The following is an 18,981-nucleotide window of genomic DNA, read 5'->3' as shown; positions in this document are numbered from 1 at the left end:
AAATAAGGGATCAGCAGCCTCAACCGTCCCGGGGACAGTCTACAGTACGGTATATATAAAAATCCAGGATAGCAGCGGGAAACGGTGCTGGAATAAGGGAATTTCCAGCAAAAAAAGGGAAGGCTGAGAGCTGTGGCTTGGAATCAGGGAGTTTCCCGCAAAAAAAGGGAGGGTTGACAGCTATGCATAGACAGTTGCCTTGCCCCAAGTTAAACTATTTGCCCACCTCCTGTGATTGGGAGTAGCTCTCCAGAATCTTGAGCAAAGGTCTATCACACCACCTGTTCCTTGGTACTGGAGATCTCTGGGATTGAATGTGGTTCCTTCTGCATAAGCCCTCCCACTAAGCTATGGTTCCTCCCTCATACAGACCGAGCTTGTAACAGACCCTTCACCATAGGCCAGTTTACTTGGAAGAATAAACCACTTGTCTGCCTCTCTCTCTTAGCTCTTAGCTACACACGTCATGCTGTCCCTTCGACATGGGTGGTTTCACCTTCAGATGCTTTGATCTGCGTGTTCATTCATGTCACTTAACTGGACGCACAAAACTTTTATGCACTGAGGGAAAGAGAAGCAATTGTTAACAAAGCCATGATCCACACAGACAAATTTCCAGATGAAAGAGCGACTCTCTTATTTGTGTCAAAAGTCAGGTCGGAAGAATCGTGGTACTTCAGACATTTAACAGTGGTTGGGGGAAAATGACACATGAAGCAATAGGCTTCCTTCTTGATTTTCTTTTTTTTTTATTTTAAATCAAAGCCCTCTTTTAGTTCTTGGAATCTTCTGCCGAGGTAAAAACGCCACTAAACATTCTGACCGTCAAGCTTTTGGTTTAGAGAAAAGGCGATTAAGAGGTGACGTGATGGAAAGGTTGATAAAATTATACATGGCATGGAGAAAGTGGATAGAGGGAAATAAGTTTTTTCTCTCTCTCATAACACTAGAACTTGCAGCCATCCAATGAAAGTGAATGCTGGAAGATTCAGGACAGATAAATGAAAGTACTTGTTCAGACAGCAGCAGCGGAGTGACATGGCGCACGTTTTGGGGCGGGGGCGCCGTGCGCAGTGACATGGCACGCGTTTTGGGGCGGGGCGTGCATTTTGGGGGTGCATTTTGGCGATGGCGCCCCTGGGGTTGTGTCGCTCGGGGCGCACCGCCCCCACCGCCCCTATCTTCCTACGCCCCTGTCAGACAGTGAAATTAAAACTATGGAACTCACTCCCACAGAAGGCAGTGCTGGCCACCGACTTGGATGGCTTTAAAAGAGGATTAGACAAATTCATGGAGGATGCAGCTATCAATGGCTACTAGCCGCAATGGTTGTTTTGCTTCCACTATCAGAGGTGGTATGCTCCTGAATATCAGTTGCTGGAAACAGGAGGGGAGACTAATGCCCTCGTGCTCAGGTTCCGCTTGCAGGCCTGGCCACCGTGAGAACAGGATGCTTGGGTAGAAGGACCCTTGGCAGACTCTCCTTATGTTCTCAAACCAGTGACCCCAACTTCTGGATAAGACTTGGATTGAAAGACTAAAGGAAAGCATGAGTGCACGGAGGCTGAGTGTTAAGTGACAACACTGTATTAGACCGTATAACTTATTTATTTATTGCTTACATAGCAGGGAAGTTAAACTGGGTGACTTTACTATTTCATATCAGTGCATGAGTAAAGCAAATGTTTGTGCCGCAACTCACTCTAATAAACCACATGGGTCTTGTTTTTTTTAATCCCACATTCCAAATGAGGTTCACATTTCCTTGCATTTGATGGAGGGAGTCTATGATCCGAGGGACCTTGTCCTTGTGCCACTCTTTTTTAAAGCGTCACAAAATAAATGTCGCAGTTTCGAGGAAGGTTGTGACCGATCGATGGATGGCTATTTGCTCGCGCGCGCGCGCACAAATGTAGGCTGCGCTGGTCCATTAGAAATAAAAATTCCACAGCAACACTGTTATAAAAAATTCAGATCCACATGCATGTCGCAGAATTAAATCGCCTAATAGACTGCAATTCTGCGGTTTTGCAGCTGAGCTTCCCCTTAGTTAGGACCGTCACACGTCATCGTGCCCGCCCGCCTAGCCCGGGAGGCTGCTAGGCCCCGCCCACATCCCCTTTTCACTGCGACGTCGACGCGTTCTACCCCTGTTACCGCGGCAACCAACTGCTTCCCTCCTCCCATTCTGACGCCAATCCGCGGCGTTCGAAGTGTTGTTATCGCGAGAGACGAGCGGGCTCGGGTTCCTTCTTTTCTCTCCTAACCTCCTTTGACAGCCTTTGGACCTCGGAGGGGGGCGTGGCTATGCAAGCGAAGTGGGCGGGGGCTTCCGGCGAGGTTTGGCACTGACGTGGAGAATCCAGGGGGAGCCGCTTGGGCTTGACAGGTAGAGGAGGCGAGGAGAAAGCGAGCAGGTGGATGCGGATGCTGAGCTCCAGCCAGGCGCTTCCGGTGAGGGGAAAAGGCAGGGCAACCCCCTCCCCCCACCACTAATAATAATAATAATAATAATATCCCGCTCCTTCTTATGGGTTGTAAAGGGGAACTCGGGCGGTACCTGTGGCGGGAGGAGAGTCTCGCAGTTCCCCTCCCCCAAGCCTACCCCGTAAGGGCTGTTGTGAAGAAAAAGTCGGGATGGCATTATGTAGCTGCTGGTGGTTGTATTATTATTATTATTATTATTATTAACCACTGTTGGTAGTATTGTGATGTTTGGAAGAATGTGATGTTTAAATGAAATTCATTTTCTAGGCTTTACACACACACACACACACACACACACACACACAAGCAACGCTAGATGAACGAAAACTAAATTTCTCTAGTGAAAGCAACCTCCTCTCTCTATTAGGTATATGAACCAGGCCAAAAGGTAGATCAATACAGCCATGCCTGAGCTACAAAAAGTATTCATGCTGGTACATGGATATAGAATTCTGTGCATTAAAAATACGGGAGCCATGAAATTGTATAACAAAGAAAATGGTCCGTTCTCTTATTGTATGTACAGCATCCATTCTGTGCATTTTGGAGGAACAGTCAACCACCAGTCAGAGCTGATTCAGATGTTACTTTGAGTACTGGGATGGGGAAGCATAGTTTATGTCATGGCACTGACTTACCTGCAGTGAGATTTGTGTGCTCTGGAGCACTTTATTAATTTATTTAATACTGTTTTTAGACTGCCTTACAGCCAAAGTTATCTGGATGGTTTACAGCAGGCACCCCCAAACTTCAGCCCTCCAGATGTTTTGGACTACAATTCCCATCTTCCCCAACCACTGGTCCTGTTAGCTAGGGATCATGGGAGTTGTAGGCCAAAACATCTGGAGGGCCGCAGTTTGGGGATGCCTGGTTTTCAGGGATTAAAACCAACAAAAATGAACAAACAACAACATACAACCAGAATAACGTAACAAAGTCACTATTTACTTTAAAACAGCAGCAGCAAATCAATTTAAAACTGAGGACAGAGAGCTTTCAGAAGTAGCAAATCACTTCTTAGGTGATGGTGGGTTTTTGCTCTCCTTCCCAGGTAGTTTGGAGCAATCAGAGTCTCCTACAAGAAGCCATCAATAGTCTGGAATCATGTTTGCAGACCTGGACTATGACATTGAAGAGGACAAGCTGTAAGTGTCTTACTTCTCTTTTCTTTTTACTCAGTAGGTTTCTATGTATTTTTTTTCTGGAAAAAAGGAGCTGTCCAGATAAGGAATGAGTACTGTCAACTTTTTGGACTGCACCCACAGAAAAGTTGGGGGGAAGTGGAATGAGCACCCTAAAAAATAAGCCTGAATATAGAGGGTTGAATTTAGAGCTAATATGCATATGACGTTGGGACGCGGGTGGCACTGTGGGTTAAACCACAGAGCCTAGGGCTTGCTGATTGGAAGGTCGGCAGTTTGAATCCCCGCGACGGGGTGAGTTCCCGTTGCTTGGTCCCAGGTCCTGCCAACCTAGCAGTTTGAAAGCACGTCAAAGTGCAAGTAGATAAATAGGAACCGCAATGGCGGGAAGGTAAATGGCGTTTCCGTGTGCTGCTCTGGTTCGCCAGAAGCAGCTTTGTCATGCTGGCCACATGACCTGGAAGGTGTACGCCGGCTCCCTCGGCCAATAACACGAGATGAGCGCCGCAACCCCAGAGTTGGTCACGACTGGACCTAATGGTCAGGGGTCCCTTTACCTTTACCTTATGCATATGACGTGGTTTTGGGGCTTAATTCAGTTCATAAAGACATCTCTCCTACTTGGGTTGGATACTATGTTTTTAATATTATGAGGGAACAGGAATGAGGGTTTGTTTCTGGAAAGGAGAAGTTATAGTTATTACTCTTATGTATGTAAACACATAATACGATTTCCCTTTCTCTAATAATTTAATTACTGTGTTTCCCGTGTGTTATGTTTCTTATGTGACTGTTGCTGTCCCAATATATTCCACAATATATTCGAAAAGCAGAGATGGTGATGGTGGCACCCACTTTTATGCAAATTTCTGTACCTCTGTTTTATTCTAGGGGGATTCCCACTGTGCCTGGGACAGTGGTCTTGAAAAAGGACCCTCAAAATCTGATTGGTATCAGCATCGGGGGAGGAGCTCAGTACTGTCCCTGCCTCTATATAGTTCAGGTTGGTGTATTTAGGAGAGGAGTGTTTTATCCTTGGGAAAAGAAGGGCAGTTAGGATTGCACTGAGGGTGAGATTGGACCACACAGTTTTGAGCATAGTGTAATTCTCAGTTTCATTGGACTTCTGCCAGCAACAGCCTTGGACATAAATGCAAAAACATTGTCCCCCAATGCCTTCCTGTCTGTCACAGGGCAACCTGAGTGGCAGATTTGGCAAGTTAGCTGTATTGGTCTATTGGTCCGTTGTTATTTGCTCTTTTTCTCTTTAAAATACTTCATGGACTTGTAAAGAATTATATTATTAGTAAGTTTACTGAATTTCATGTGTGTGACCTAAAAATAAATCCTAAGGGGAAATCTCATGGTCCATTGCTGAAAATATTCAGCATTTTTCACCTGCAAGGGCATGTGTCACAAGTGACACTAAGGACATTTTCCTGGTATCTAACAAATTTGAATTTTTGACCTACACAAATGTGAAGAACAGCCATTTTTAATTTGAAATTAGGCTGTTTAATTTGGGTGATCCAGCAAATATGTGAGCAGATGGGATGATGAATATGTTTTTTTATTGGTCTCCAATATTAGTTTTTCACCATAGAGTAATGCAGAGTCAGAGGTATCCCTCCTGGGATAATGGTGTTTCCGTAAGTGGGGGGGGGGGCATTTTATCATGATAGTGTGTGCAACAACAACATTCATGAAATTGATATGAGTGACAAATCTGAGGTTTAAAGATTTTTTTATAAATAGTAATAAGAGCGAAGGGGCATAAAAACAGACGTTCTGCCATCCTGGTTCCTTACTCCTGTCTTTGCCTTTTTCCTGCTTTCACCTTCACTGTGTCTTCCTCTTTAGGTTTTTGATAACAGTCCTGCAGCTCAGGATGGAACTTTGGCAGCTGGTGATGAAATCACAGGTGTGAATGGGAAGTCAGTCAAAGGGAAAACCAAAGTAGAAGTGGCCAAAATGATACAGGTGGTGAAGGTGAGAGGTAGGAAGGGGTTTCTGGGGTGCATGTTGCTTTTCAGTGGAAGTCGTCCGCCTTCCTCAATTGCAGAACAATAGCTCTGGCTTTTCCTGTTCCAGGGAGAAGTGACGATTCATTACAACAAACTCCAGGCTGATCCAAAGCAGGGAAAGACATTAGATATTGGTATGTCATATTGACCTCTCAGCCTCCCTCGTAATGCTGATGTAGTAAACAGGACTGGCTTTTCTTTTATAATTAGCCCAGTTATCATTTCCTCTTCATTGGGCTTCCTCTGTCTGACTAGATATAATAGTATAATTGCTGTGCTATTGGCATAGAGAAATGGTTCTGCTCACGGAGTGTGTTTCCTTCTTGGAATATAGTGCTGAAGAAAGTGAAGCACCGCCTGGTAGAGAACATGAGCTCAGGGACAGCAGATGCCCTGGGACTGAGCCGAGCCATCCTCTGCAATGGTAAGCAGCATTCAAGGAGGACATTCACACTTGCCCTCTGTGACTGTGCCAAGCGATGCCAAGGACTATGTTAGTTAGCATTCCCACACACTTACAAAAAGTGTGTGTTGTCCTGAAAGTGGCCTTCTGCATCGGCTCATGATTTTGTGGCATTGAGACCTGGGCTAAATAATGAGATGTGAACCAGAAATTCCTCAGTTCAAATCTCACCTCCTTCGGCAGCCTTCTCTGTCTCCACCTTAGCCTCTCATCTGCAGTGTAGGAGTAATAATATTTCCCCTTACCTACAGGATTGCTGTAAAGATTAATGCGATTATATGTGTGAAGTACTTGAACATTTCATTGTGCTATATCACAAGGCTGACAGTGAAAGTTGGCAGAAATTTGATGAACTGGAGAATCCAAATACAGTATTCTTTCTCCTGAATTTGTGAAAAGATGTGTGATTTCAGGACCCTCTCCTTCAGTTGTAGGCATTCTTTTCCTGCACTAAAGTCTGTCTGACAACTTTTCTCTTCCTCTTTCTCACTTGCCTCATCACTGCTCAAACTTTTGTTAAAACAAAAAATAAAATAAAAAATTCTCCCAGTAGCACCTTAGAGACCAACTAAGTTTGTCATAGGTATGAGCTTTCGTGTGCATGCACGCTTCTTCAGATACACACTTCTTTTGTTAGTTCGCTCTCTGGGCACCATTGCTTTGTCATTCTTCATTCTCTTTTCTAGGTGACATGAAGGAGGTTGCCTTTCTCTGCACAGCATATACACCCGCAATTCCACATTTGTTTCTATGTGCCTTGATGCCTGTTTCATAAATCTGTGTCGTGAATGTGCATTTGTGAAAGCTCTGACAATGGGAACCCTAACTAGAGGACTTCAGCTCTTATGGGATAAAACTCTCATTGTAATAATGGATCCCTACTCTCTCTCTCTCTTGGTAGATGGGTTAGTAAAAAGACTGGAAGAGCTGGAGAGGACTGCAGAGCTATACAAAGGTAAATAGACATTTTCCCTCCTTGCTGTGATGTTGATCATTTATTGAAGGATTGAATGTTTTGAGGAACATATCTCACCCTCATGGCCAATAAGCTTGTAGGGTTTCAGCCCAAGAGGCTACCCCGATATATGCATAGTAGATAAGAGGCAACATTTATTTTCTTTATTGGATTTATATCCTGTTTTTCTATCACTTAAATCTTTAAGAGGGCTTGCAGAGTTGTTTTCAGTGGGGACAGGTAAATGCTTCACCCTAGAACAAACCAACTGACACCCTTTATGTTACCACAGTTTTTTTGCCTTGGTCTTGCTGGTAGGGCAAAGAGTAAACCCAAGAATCACTTGCATGCCCCTGGGTGCACGCACACACAGAAACCAACCCAGGAGGAGAGCAGTTAATGACATCAGATCAGTACTGCTCTTGCCACCCAGTCTTTCCTGCAGGAAGTCTCACGGACAAGAACCAGCATAGGCTACATTTTTCTCATGGTACAAAAGGTGAAGTCAGTGGAGATTTCCCCCAACCACACTTGGCCTTTGTTTTCTTTTCCCAAATGGCTGCTGTGGTGCTAATGTCCTGAATTTAAAAGTAATGATTTCCCACCCCATGTCAATAGTGAATGTTTTGGTTTTTTCCTCCAACTCTGTCTAGGCATGACGGAACACACAAAGAGTCTCCTCAGAGCTTTCTTTGAACTTTCTCAAACTCACAGAGGTAAACACAGACCAGAAGACTTTCAGGTTGTGACGAAATCATGGCACATCTGGAGGGCCGAGTTTGCCTCTGCCAGCACTAGGGGCTCCACCCCTGCTTGTGCTGCTCACCACCCTGTCTACAACCCACCCACCACCCCCAAGCAAAAAAGCACCCCACACCATAAGCTGCTTGGAGGAAAGCCTTTCCAATTTCACTGGAGAGCAGGGAACATCATGAAGCAAATGACTGATAATGGTGGGCGTGGAGGATACCTGTGGGGTTGCAGCCAATTTTAGTCTCAGAGCAGTATGGGACTCCATTGTGGTTAGGTAGGTGGGGCAGTGTCTTCTGAATTTGCTGGCAGGGGTGTGGTGACATTTGAAGTAGTAAAAGCATGATGTTTATACTATGGTAATGATCATGAACTGAAATGAGGAAATAGTCCAGAATGATAAACAACAAGCCTGAAAATGCACCTGTTATTTTGACTATGGTCCCCAATTGCATGTTTTGCTGTTTTTGCCCAGCATTTGGTGATGTTTTCTCGGTCATTGGTGTACGGGAGCCTCAACCAGCTGCAAGCGAAGCCTTTGTGAAATTTGCAGATGCCCATCGCAGCATTGAGAAGTTTGGAATCCGCCTTCTAAAAACTATCAAACCGGTAAAGAAACATAGAATTGTAGAATTTTGTAGGGTTGGAAGGACCTCAAGGGTCGTCTAGTCCAACCCCCTGCAATGCAGGAATCTTAGCTAAAGCATTTGTGGCAGGTGGCCATCCAACCTCTGCTTAAAAACCTCCAAGGAAGGGGAGTTCATCACCTTCCAGGGAATGTCCGGGGTATTTTACAGAGACTACGGTAACACTGTGAACCACCTTGAGACCCCCGGGTATAGGGCAGTATATAAATTCAATTAAGAATAAGAATAAATGGTTTGCAGTCTCCTATAGAGGGCAAAAGTGAGGCGAGGCAGATAAGGCTCGATAAAAGGGGTAACAGTGTTGGATGACAAAAGGTGGTGTTAGGCCAGTTGTAGTACAGCTCTTTCCTCGCTGTTATGTTGGGCTTTTCATCTAGCTCTGCTTGTCTGCTCTCTCCACATCACCTCTCCCAGCTAGGCAGGGACACATCAAGGTCCATTAAAACAGAGGAAGTCAGATATGGGGTAGTGGTGGGGGAAGGGGGGCTCATAGACTTGGAATGCCTTGAACTAAGACAGGGGAGTACGTGGAAGTGACAGAAGGGTGCTAATTTTACGTGGCTTTGGATCTGACCAATAACAGGAGTGGTGAGCAGAGCCTCCCTCAGATTGGCTAATAGATGTGCCACAAATGTCACATCAGGTCCTCTTAAGTGAGAGGGAGGCTCCGTTGTGCATCCAGTGTTTTAACCATGCTGAGAGCTGACGGAAGGGTTGACATTCACAGATCACATCCACTTCTTGAGATTACTAGGCTTGTTGCATGCAGAAGAACCTTTTCCGCTCTGTTTGGTCCTACATTTTTTACTGTTCAGCCTTTCCTTACAGATGCTGACTGACCTGAACACTTACCTGAACAAGGCCATTCCTGACACAAGGCTAACTATCAAGAAGTATCTGGATGTCAAGTTTGAGTATTTGGTAAGCTGTTCTTTTATTGTTATTAAGAATGCTCAAGGGAGTGGTCCGCATAGGCTGAAATACTGACAATAGTGGGTCCCGGGCGCTCTGCCGGTGGTGAACAAGGGGGAAAGGATCAATTACAGAAGGATCTGTTTGTTCACTCAGGCTTCCTAAAATGGTAAGTCATGGAAACATTCAGAACAAGTAGACATTTCATGCAAGGGACCTGCCGATGGCTTTGCCTTGCACGCCCAGGTCAGATATATCAAGCCAAGGGAAACTGGCACCACCAGAATACAGCTCCTGTGTCCCCATCCTATGTCCTGGGAACTGTAGTTCATTAAGGCTACTGGGAACTGTGCTTTCAATGCATGGTGTGTGCACATCCACCATTGGAAGAAATGTGGAACTTGTAGAAATTAGAAGTGGCAGTTCTGTCCATCCCCACTTAAAAGCACATCCCAATCTGTCTGTCTGGATGGTAGGAGTAGTTTGTAACACTGCTTATTTCTTATTCCCTTTCAGTCTTACTGTCTCAAGGTGAAGGAGATGGATGATGAGGAATACAGCTGCATTGTAAGTACTGAGCACTAGCATGCACAGTGGTTACATCCCACCATAGGCCCATCTTTGCTCATAGGTGCCTCTATTGCCTGCTTGCCTGCTTCCACAGACTTAAATGCAGGGGTGAGTGTACTATGCTCATGCTCTTCTGAATCTTACATTGATGTACAGATTGACACTATTTATGACAGTGTCAGTTTCCCCCAACTCTAAATTGTGGCTTGGGGAAGTCAGTTTATGAACTAAGATTAGAACTTACTTCAAGTGCTGTGGTTATTTGCACCTTGCCAAGCAAGCAGCTAACAGGATGTATAGCTTTTAATGTTTGGCTGTTGGCCAACCAGGGTTGCAGCATGATCAAGCGAGAAGTTTGGCAGGGCACATTAGGGAAGCATTTAGCCATATGTGAAGCCATTGGACGATTTGTGGTTGGTTGCTACATTGATGTCGTATTTTGGGCAGGCGCTGGGAGAGCCTCTCTACCGAGTCAGTACTGGGAATTACGAATACCGCTTAATCCTGCGTTGCCGCCAGGAGGCAAGGACGCGCTTTGCCAAGATGCGGAAGGATGTGCTAGAAAAGATGGAGCTGCTGGACCAGAAACATGGTGAGTGGGTTGCCTTTTCCAAAGAATAGTTTGTAGAGACTCTGATGTCTACAACTCCCTTCATCCCTGACCATTGGCCATGCTGGCTGGGGCTGATGGGAGATGGACTCCAACAACATCTGGAGCCAACAATGTTCAACTGCCATCAAGCATGCTACTACTTCTTACCTGAGGCTGGCTGTGTTCTTCCCCACCCCGTCTTAAAGTACACCAGCTATTCAGCCAAATGTGCCATTGCTCCCGTGCAGGGATGGGTAACTGGCAAACCAAGATCCAGATGTTTTATGAGCCAGCAGCTGAGCCAAGATGTAAAGAACTGTGTTGGTCTTCACACGAAACACACCCAGATTCTGGACCTTTCTATCACTCTTGTTTTGACTTTTCCAGATCTGTGTGTGTGACAAATAGAAACTTATTTGCCTGCCTTTGCTGTAGTGGGATAAGAACATTAATGTCGCTGGAACTAGAAAAGCAGAGGGATGTTTCAGAGTAACTTTAGGACATCAGACATACAGTGTGGAGGGAGGTTGAATTAGAGAGGTGTCTGTGCTGGGGGAGCCCTCTGGGGTGAAGCTGAAAGATCAAGCATAGAACACTGTGATGTGTGATTTTTTTTAATTAAAAAAACCTTTTCTTTTTTTGAAAAAGTGACCTTAGAGCTTAAGGAGTGTTGAGCAGCATGAACAACTGTGTCCTTTTTTAGGAGGAAGGGGGGGGGGAGATGCACACAGGAGAACCTTTTCAAAATGTTGTATCCAGTGCTTATTTTTCTAGAAAAAGAGGTGGCAGAACACCTCCCTTGTTCTCTTAGATTGCCAGTGGTGCCCCCTGAGAGGTGCCGGAACTTAATTCCAGCTGGAAAAAAAGCCCTGGTTGTATCCCATAACAACACAATAGGGTCAGGTATAATAAAATAATAAATAGCTCTGTTGTGGAGCTGCTTTCTATTGAGACCCCCTGCACCTTGAGATCTCTCCCATGTATGTCAGCTGACCTTCCTTTTGTCTATAAACAATTGCTGACTCTGCTTGGTTGAATTGATCCATTTTGGGTCCTTCACTTTGCAGTGCTGCATATATTATACCAGGAAGTCATATCCATTGAGTTCCAAAATGCCTATTTCCAAAATGCCTATTTGGTTCCACGGCATTTGGTGTTTAGGCCTTTTGTTCTGCAGCTTTAAACAGTAAGTAGCATTTGAACTAATAAGCCAGGCTGCCAAAAACAAGGGTTGCAGTAACTGTGAGGACTCTGGAAGTTGGGTCCCGGCTTCCTACACACAAGTGCTGCGCTACCACCCCTTAACCGCTGACTGTCCTCTCTTGCAGTGCAAGACATTGTGTTCCAGCTCCAGCGCTTTGTCTCGACCCTTTCCAAGTACTATGACGACTGCTACGCGGTGCTGCGGGATGCCGACGTCTTCCCCATCGAAGTGGACCTGGCACGTACCACGCTGAGCTATGGCCAGAAGGATGTCTTCACAGACGGCGCAGAGGATGAGGACGAAGAGGAAGGTTGCGGAAGCCGCGAGTGCAACAGGAAGGAGGAAGAGAATGGCGAGAAGCTCATTGATGATGCCTGAGCTCATGGACTTGATGAAGTGGGAAATCCCTTCAGAGACTGATAAATTCTATTTCTCTAGGCAACTTGTCCACAGTGACTTTTTTTTTGTCTATATAAGCCCAGTCGGGGAATCAAGATTCTGTTCTGGATGTGGGCAATTTGGGGGGGGGGCTTGTGCCGAAAGTGCTTTTGCACAATCCCTCTTTCAGAAAACCATTTCCTCCTTCCTTGCCTCTCTTTCCCTCGAATCTCCCATCCCTGGAAGTGGCAGGAAAGAGATAACTACCTGGGAGGACACCCTTGAACCTCATCCCATTGTGATTGAATGTGCAGGGGACACACAAACACACGCTTTCATGAGCTAAAATGTCAGAAATGCTTCTTGCGCATCAGCTAAGTCCAAAAACGTGTCCCCATTCCTGCTTTCCAGCGTGTGAGAAGAATGGGATAAGTTTGGTCTCCTTCCTTCTTCCTCTTAACTTACCTTGCTGTTAGTAGGCGGGTCTTACAACATGCCCCTTCCCTACTACTAGGCATGGCTCTTATTAGATAAGAAAGGAATCAAGGTGAATGGAAGCTGGGTGAAGCCAGAACGATCAGCCTCTGAGAGACTAATCAATAAAGGGCATCGGAAGGACATCCAGAAGAATAAGTTTTTGTCTCTATCCTTCTTCTCATCAGGATCAAGTCAGTATGGACCAGCAATATGGAACTTGACACTGGGGAGACCTTACCCTGGTCTATGTTCCCAATCTCCACTGGTTTTAAGGATCTCACAGCCTGCCTTTTACACTACCTTGCCTAGGTGCTTTGCTGCATGAAGTTTTCTAAAACTTAAGCCTTATATAGTATTTAAGAAGGTGTTAGATTTGTAAAAACAAACAAACATATCTTGGAGTAGGGGAATGATTGTCCATGGAATGAGGCCCATAGATTTGCTGAAGTTAAAGATCAAATGGCCAGTTTAAGCATCAAAGCTCTCAGTTCCTACACTGCACTTTTGTTACACCTACACATTTATTCCTTTTGAAATGTGGCATCTGAGGACAGAGGGCCGATTATGCGCCTTGACCAGTGTCTGCACCCCCCTCACTCGCCCACATGAATCTTCCGACACCAAAGGAAGAGGGGCAGGGAGAGAATGCTTGTTTGTTTTCTGAGGAACTATTCCAATCCTGTATCATTCTGAGATTTTTCATGCAATGGAATGGCATTTTGTCCTGATTAGCAAGAGTGATATTTTGGTAATAAAGGAGTGTTGGTTTCAGCTTAACTCTTATGTAGATTGTGCCAACTGGCAAGGAAAGAAGCTACAGAAGAGCATAAAATTTGTGACATATATGCTTTCCCCTTGGTTTTTTATTTCTGTTGTGTTTTTCTCTGTGACTGGCCAAGAAAAGACCATGTGGGTCCAGCGTACTCTTCAGAGCGCTTTTATGTGTTGTGTGACTAATAAAGAAAAATGTGAACTTGGTTGTCTTACCTTTTTCCTCCTGGCTTCTTAACCATTTGGCTTGTCTCTCCTTGATCCTTTTGTTCCTGGTCACAGGAAGAGCCATGAAGGGCAGGCACTATTGATCAATTTTGCAGTCGGAAAGTATGGCACGGAGTATATGCACCTCTCCATATACAGTGGTACCTCGGTTCTCAAACGGAATTCCATTCCGGAAGCCCGTTCGGCTTCCAAAACATTCGAAAACCGACGCGCGTCTTCCCATTGGTTGCAAGAGCTTCTTGCACTCAGTGGAAGCCGTGTCGCACGTTCAGGCTCCAAAAAAAGTTCGAAAACAGAAGCATTTCTGGGTTTTCGGCATTCAAGAACCGAAACGTACAACAACGGAGGCGTACGGGAACCTAGACTGTCCCTTGGCTTAAAGTTCAGATCACCCCCTTCCAGATCATGCATTCACCTAGGGATTGCTGTACAACACCTTTCACTGGCTAAATGAACATGCTTAAAAGTTACATATATATTATTTCAAAGGGAACCAATGCTTAGCAGTTCATAAATGCTATGCAAGTAAGAAACAAGCTGTCCTAATGTTTTTTTTTTACCATGTTGAATATGCAGCTGGCAGCAGAACTACCGGTATGTGTAAGGAACGAATTGAAATGGCATGTAAGGAGCTTAGCGGAGAGTCTCTAAATCTCATTTCTTAGGTAACCCAACATGTGTGCTGTATAGGGTGGGCACCCATACATTTTCTGCACAAGGATCTGATACTGTTTGGCATCTTGAGAATCAACATTTTCAAGCATGTTTGAGGAGAAAATCCTGTGTGTGTGTGTGTGTGTGTGTGTGTGTGTGTGTGTGTGTGTGTGTGTGAAGAGAGACTGGGAAACGAGACGATGGCTCTAGTAAGCAAAGCCTGTGGTTATAGTGTTCCACACTGCCTGCACCCCTCTAAGATTTTGGATAGAACTGCTGAGACTTCTGGCCATAACATTGGTCTTTGTGAGCAGTGTGTCTGGCTGTAAACTCTGCAGAATATGTGTCATGTGCATGATGAACATGCCCACAGGGGCTGCTCTGTCCTCAAGCTCATATCACATAGCGGCCACTGTAATATCTGCAGCATTCTCTTGGCACCAGGAAGCAGAGACTGGGAGAAGCCAAACATAAAGATTTGCTCGTGGAGGCACTAATGACCATATCATAGCCGTAGATAGTAGCGGGCTTGTGCTAGGCTGTTAGAGAAACCAGCAAGCTTTTGAAAGTGTCTGACCTGCTTGGATTTATTTTCATTTCTGCACGATTCTTCAGAGGTGCTTTGCCCTGAAATTGCCCACTAAAATACATTTAATCCCCCCCCCCCAGTTATTAATTGGGCTTTTGATGAATGTGGTGGTGTACTGCTCAGAAGGCGGTCGAATCTGATGACAAAGCCACTCAGTCAACACATGCAAGAACCTTCAGCTTGTGTGGGTCCTCGGCTCCTCTCAGGGATGTCTGTAGGATCAGTAGATTGGCTACATGCGGTCAGTGTTAGTTGTCACAGAGTGAAAGGTCTGGGCTTCTTCAAGACGCAACCTACGTGTCTGGCTATGTACAAAAGCAACCAAGCAGGAACTGTGACAGTTGCTGAATGGGCATCCCACTGTCTTGCTTGGATATAAGGAAGTATCCTCTTGACCCTTGGACACCTAGGCTACCATGTGCTATTTAGTTATTGCAGGAATAATTCGATCTGCTGCACTTCATGGCTTATTAAAAATGAGCTCGTCGCTCTCTTCCTAGCTTCATCATGATATTTTTTCTGAGTGCCAACACGGCCCAGTGGCACACCCTTCCTCCTACTGAGTCTGCCAACCATTGCATTTAGTGCCTGATCCTTCTGTGATGTAACAGTTCCTCTAAGGTGCTGCCCTGGGGCACCTGAGGTCAGGATGCTGAGGCAACCGGAAGGAAGGGATTTGGCAGAGGGTGTCTCTGGGAGACCTGGGAGTAAAGCAGATTAAATGTGATTTAGGTATGCCCAAGGAGGTACGGTAGCTTTCCTCCAGAAATCCAGGTCTTTCATGACCTCAGCAGCCCTTAACCTAATTTGCTTGCTGCTCAAGTGCACAGTTTCATTTCAGCCTCTTGGCTGCTGTTTGCTGGTCACTGCTAACATTGGTTCCTTACAGTATGTAGGGGGTGGGGCGTGGAATTACAGCTTGTGCAACATTGCTGGCAGTGGAATATCCCTCAGGATATGGGGGTGTCTTCCTTGAGACTGTTAAGGGATTACCTGTGTGGGATGATTACCACAAACATGCTTTCAATCCAGATGCTAATGTAACAATCATGTACCAGTAGATGCTGTTTTCAAGCAGCAGCACTCTGAAGGACAAATGTTCCCACTAAATGCAAGAAGGGAAAAGAAAAAGGCAACCCTCATAAACTGAGTTAACCGTGACAAGATGATTAGGGGGCTGCCAGCTAGTTTTGTCCTGGGTCCCCTTTCTAATTTCCTTTCTTCTCTTCACCCTGATTGTTTTCAGCCATTTTGGGAGGGGGGGGGTATAAAATACTACAAAAATATCAGGCAGACTTTTGTGGCACCTACCATTCTAGAATTGTTTTGCACAGTTCGGTTATTTGTACGCATTTTAAGGATATCTAAGAAAGTGAGAGGCAAGCAAGGACTTCACACAAGCCTGCTCTGAAGCCATTGGGTCAATAATATTTAAAGGTAAAGGGACCCCTGACCATTAGGTCCAGTCGTGACTGACTCTGGGGTTGCGGCGCTCATCTTGCTTTACTGGCCGAGGGAGTCGGCATACAGCTTCCAGGTCATGTGGCCAGCAGGACTAAGCCGCTTCTGGCAAACCAGAGCAGTGCACGGAAACGCCGTTTAGCTTCCCACCAGAGTGGTACCTATTTATCTACTTGCACTTGGACATGCTTTCAAGCTGCTAGGTGGGCAGGAGCTGGGACCGAGTAACGGGAGCTCACCCCATCGCAGGGATTCGAACCGTGGACCTTCTGATCGGCAAGCCCTAGGCTCTGTGGTTTAACCCACAGCACCACCTGCCAGCAAATTACCCATGGCCAATCCACATAATTAAGCAACAGTTCTAACAAAAACTGTTCGTACAAAACCTCCTCAGAAGTTATACGTTACTGCCTGTATTGAACTATCATCCTGGCAGGTTTGTGCAAAGGTCATAAGACATTGCCAGCATTCGGCTGCTATCTTGGCCTTTCCTGTGCAATGTCCCATCCCTTTTCTTATCTGCCTTTTTGTGGTTAAAAAAATGACAGGATAGTTGCACTCGAAGGTGTCGGATAGCAACCGAATCTGGAGGAAATAAATAGCTCATCTGGAAATGCTGCCATGTTAAAATAATATTTACATTGGGGGTTGTGGTTTGCAGTCTGCTGCTTTTTGTGCCCTCAATTTGGCTGGAGAGATCCTGTTGCCAGGAGCTGCAAAATTGCAAGTGATGTCCTTTCAGGAAGGGCACAGCTGTAGTGCAAGGGGTACAGCATAGTTATGAATCCCACTCGTTATCCAGTATGCTGATCAAAGCCAAAGTAACTTCAGCTGCATAAAGGACTGGCTGAATTTCCAGGATTGCCTGGGAAAGAGTTGGAATCAGGCAGGTTTAGGATGCTGTGGAAGCTGCAGCAGCAGCAGCAGCAGCAGCAGCAGCAGCAGCAGCAGCAGCAGAGATTGTGCCACATTTTGCTGTTGTTTGGAGATGCAAAATAGTAGCACTGGGCTGCCAAGACTGAAGGACTTGTCTGTGACTGAATCTTTGGTGCAGTACAAGAATCAAGTTAGACAATTGTTTTTTAATTGGATCTATGGTGTGGGTGTGTGGGGGTGCATGTGTGCACACAAGCTTTCAATTTCCAAAGGGTAATTCTTCCAGTAGAATGGAAGGTAAAGCAAATTCTGAATTGGCATACGAAACAGCACAAATATAGGGCGTTACTCATGGATGCTTAGTATTTCTACCTCTACAAATGCTACTAGCAGCCCTGATGGGTAAAGAACAAAGGATAGATTTATGTATTAAAGGCAGACGACTCAGAAGATGCACCTACTTTTTCTTAACCCCTGCCTAGACTCCTGTGACCATCTCATACCATGCAATGAAAGGAAAGGCTTTTTTGTTTATAGATGATGGATGCTGCTTTGTTGTTGTTTAGTTGTTTAGTCGTTCAGTCGTGTCCGACTCTTCGTGACCCCATGGACCACAGCACGCCAGGCACTCCTGTCTTCCACTGCCTCCCGCAGTTTGGTCAAACTCATGTTCGTAGCTTCGAGAACACTGTCCAATCATCTCGTCCTCTGTCGTCCCCTTCTCCTTGTGCCCTCCATCTTTCCCAACATCAGGGTATTTTCCAGGGAGTCTTTTCTTCTCATGAGGTGGCCAAAGTATTGTAGCCTCAGCTTCAGGATATGTCCTTCCAGTGAGCACTCAGGGCTGATTTCCTTCAGAATGGATAGGTTTGATCTTCTTGCAGTCCATGGGACTCTCAAGAGTCTCCTCCAGCACCATAATTCAAAAGCATCAATTCTTCGGCGATCAGCCTTCTTCATGGTCCAGCTCTCACTTCCATACATCACTACTGGGAAAACCATAGCTTTAACTATATGGACCTTAGCTTGCTGCTTAGCTTGGCCTCTTTCCAGCCACAAACCTTTCCCACCAAAGGAGGACTGTTGCACAGTAGCTAGAGCTACCCTGGCCTGTGGCAACCCCTGACCAATGGACTAGGCTGGCCATACTGCAAAAAGAATAACAAGGTTTCTTTCCCTTTAAGAGCTTTGAAAGAGCACAACAACCAACAGGTACAGTTTTTCTTGCTGTAGCAACACTGAATAACTTTTACCTGCCATAGAACATCTTAAAGGGACAGAAGCCCTGTTGTGGATAGAATACTAAGGGTGCATTTTTGGCCTAATAATAATAATAATAATAGAAGGCATTTTCCTCTCACTTGCAATATAAGAGGGCTACATTAGAGTGCTAAGCTAATGGTGTAACTTACCTGAAATGTTTGCATTGAACATTTACTTGGCATGCCTGAAAGCATAATCATTCTACCGTCTTCCATCCCTGTTTTAGGCCAGGGGGGGGGGAACCCTCTCTCGTTACACAGTCTGGTCTACATAGCAGCCATCTGACATCCACCTAGGACTGATGGAAGCTTCTTTTCCCAACAGAAATGTGGCCAATAGTTGGCATCTCCTTAGCTACATACCATCTCTCTCGTTGAAGATTTGGCACACAGTCAGTCTTTCAAAATGGATATATGACTTTCCGATCTATATGGTACTCCTCTCCCCATTCTACATACTGAAACCGTTAAAGCTCTGCATGCAGAAGGTCGCAAGCTGACATCTCTAGGTAGAACTGGGAGACACCCTGGTCTGAAAC

The 18,981-nt window shown here is 45.4% G+C and overlaps 1 protein-coding gene across 2 annotated transcripts; it reads left to right on the top strand.

Moving 5' to 3' along the window:
- The first annotated feature begins 2,179 nt into the window (after positions 1-2,179).
- PICK1 (protein interacting with PRKCA 1) lies at positions 2,180-13,578 on the top strand. 2 transcript variants are annotated; one of them, XM_035128319.3, is made up of 13 exons: positions 2,180-2,454; positions 3,543-3,632; positions 4,521-4,632; positions 5,490-5,618; positions 5,721-5,787; positions 5,988-6,077; positions 7,018-7,071; positions 7,725-7,787; positions 8,297-8,430; positions 9,297-9,389; positions 9,897-9,947; positions 10,398-10,542; positions 11,871-13,578. In XM_035128319.3, the coding sequence occupies exons 2-13, from the start codon at positions 3,592-3,594 to the stop codon at positions 12,122-12,124; spliced, it is 1,233 nt and encodes a 410-aa protein (XP_034984210.2). In that variant the 5' UTR covers positions 2,180-2,454; positions 3,543-3,591; the 3' UTR covers positions 12,125-13,578. The 2 variants fall into 2 exon arrangements, with proteins under 2 accessions (XP_034984210.2, XP_034984209.2); XM_035128318.3 differs by having other exon boundaries at positions 2,191-2,454; positions 3,539-3,632.
- The last annotated feature ends 5,403 nt before the right edge of the window (positions 13,579-18,981 follow it).

This window comes from Zootoca vivipara, chromosome 9, assembly GCF_965207765.1.
Source record: "Zootoca vivipara chromosome 9, rZooViv2.hap1.1, whole genome shotgun sequence".
Classification (NCBI taxonomy): Eukaryota; Metazoa; Chordata; class Lepidosauria; order Squamata; family Lacertidae; genus Zootoca; species Zootoca vivipara.
Note: the sequence above shows the minus strand (reverse complement) of the source record. Positions and strands in the feature narration are given on the sequence as shown.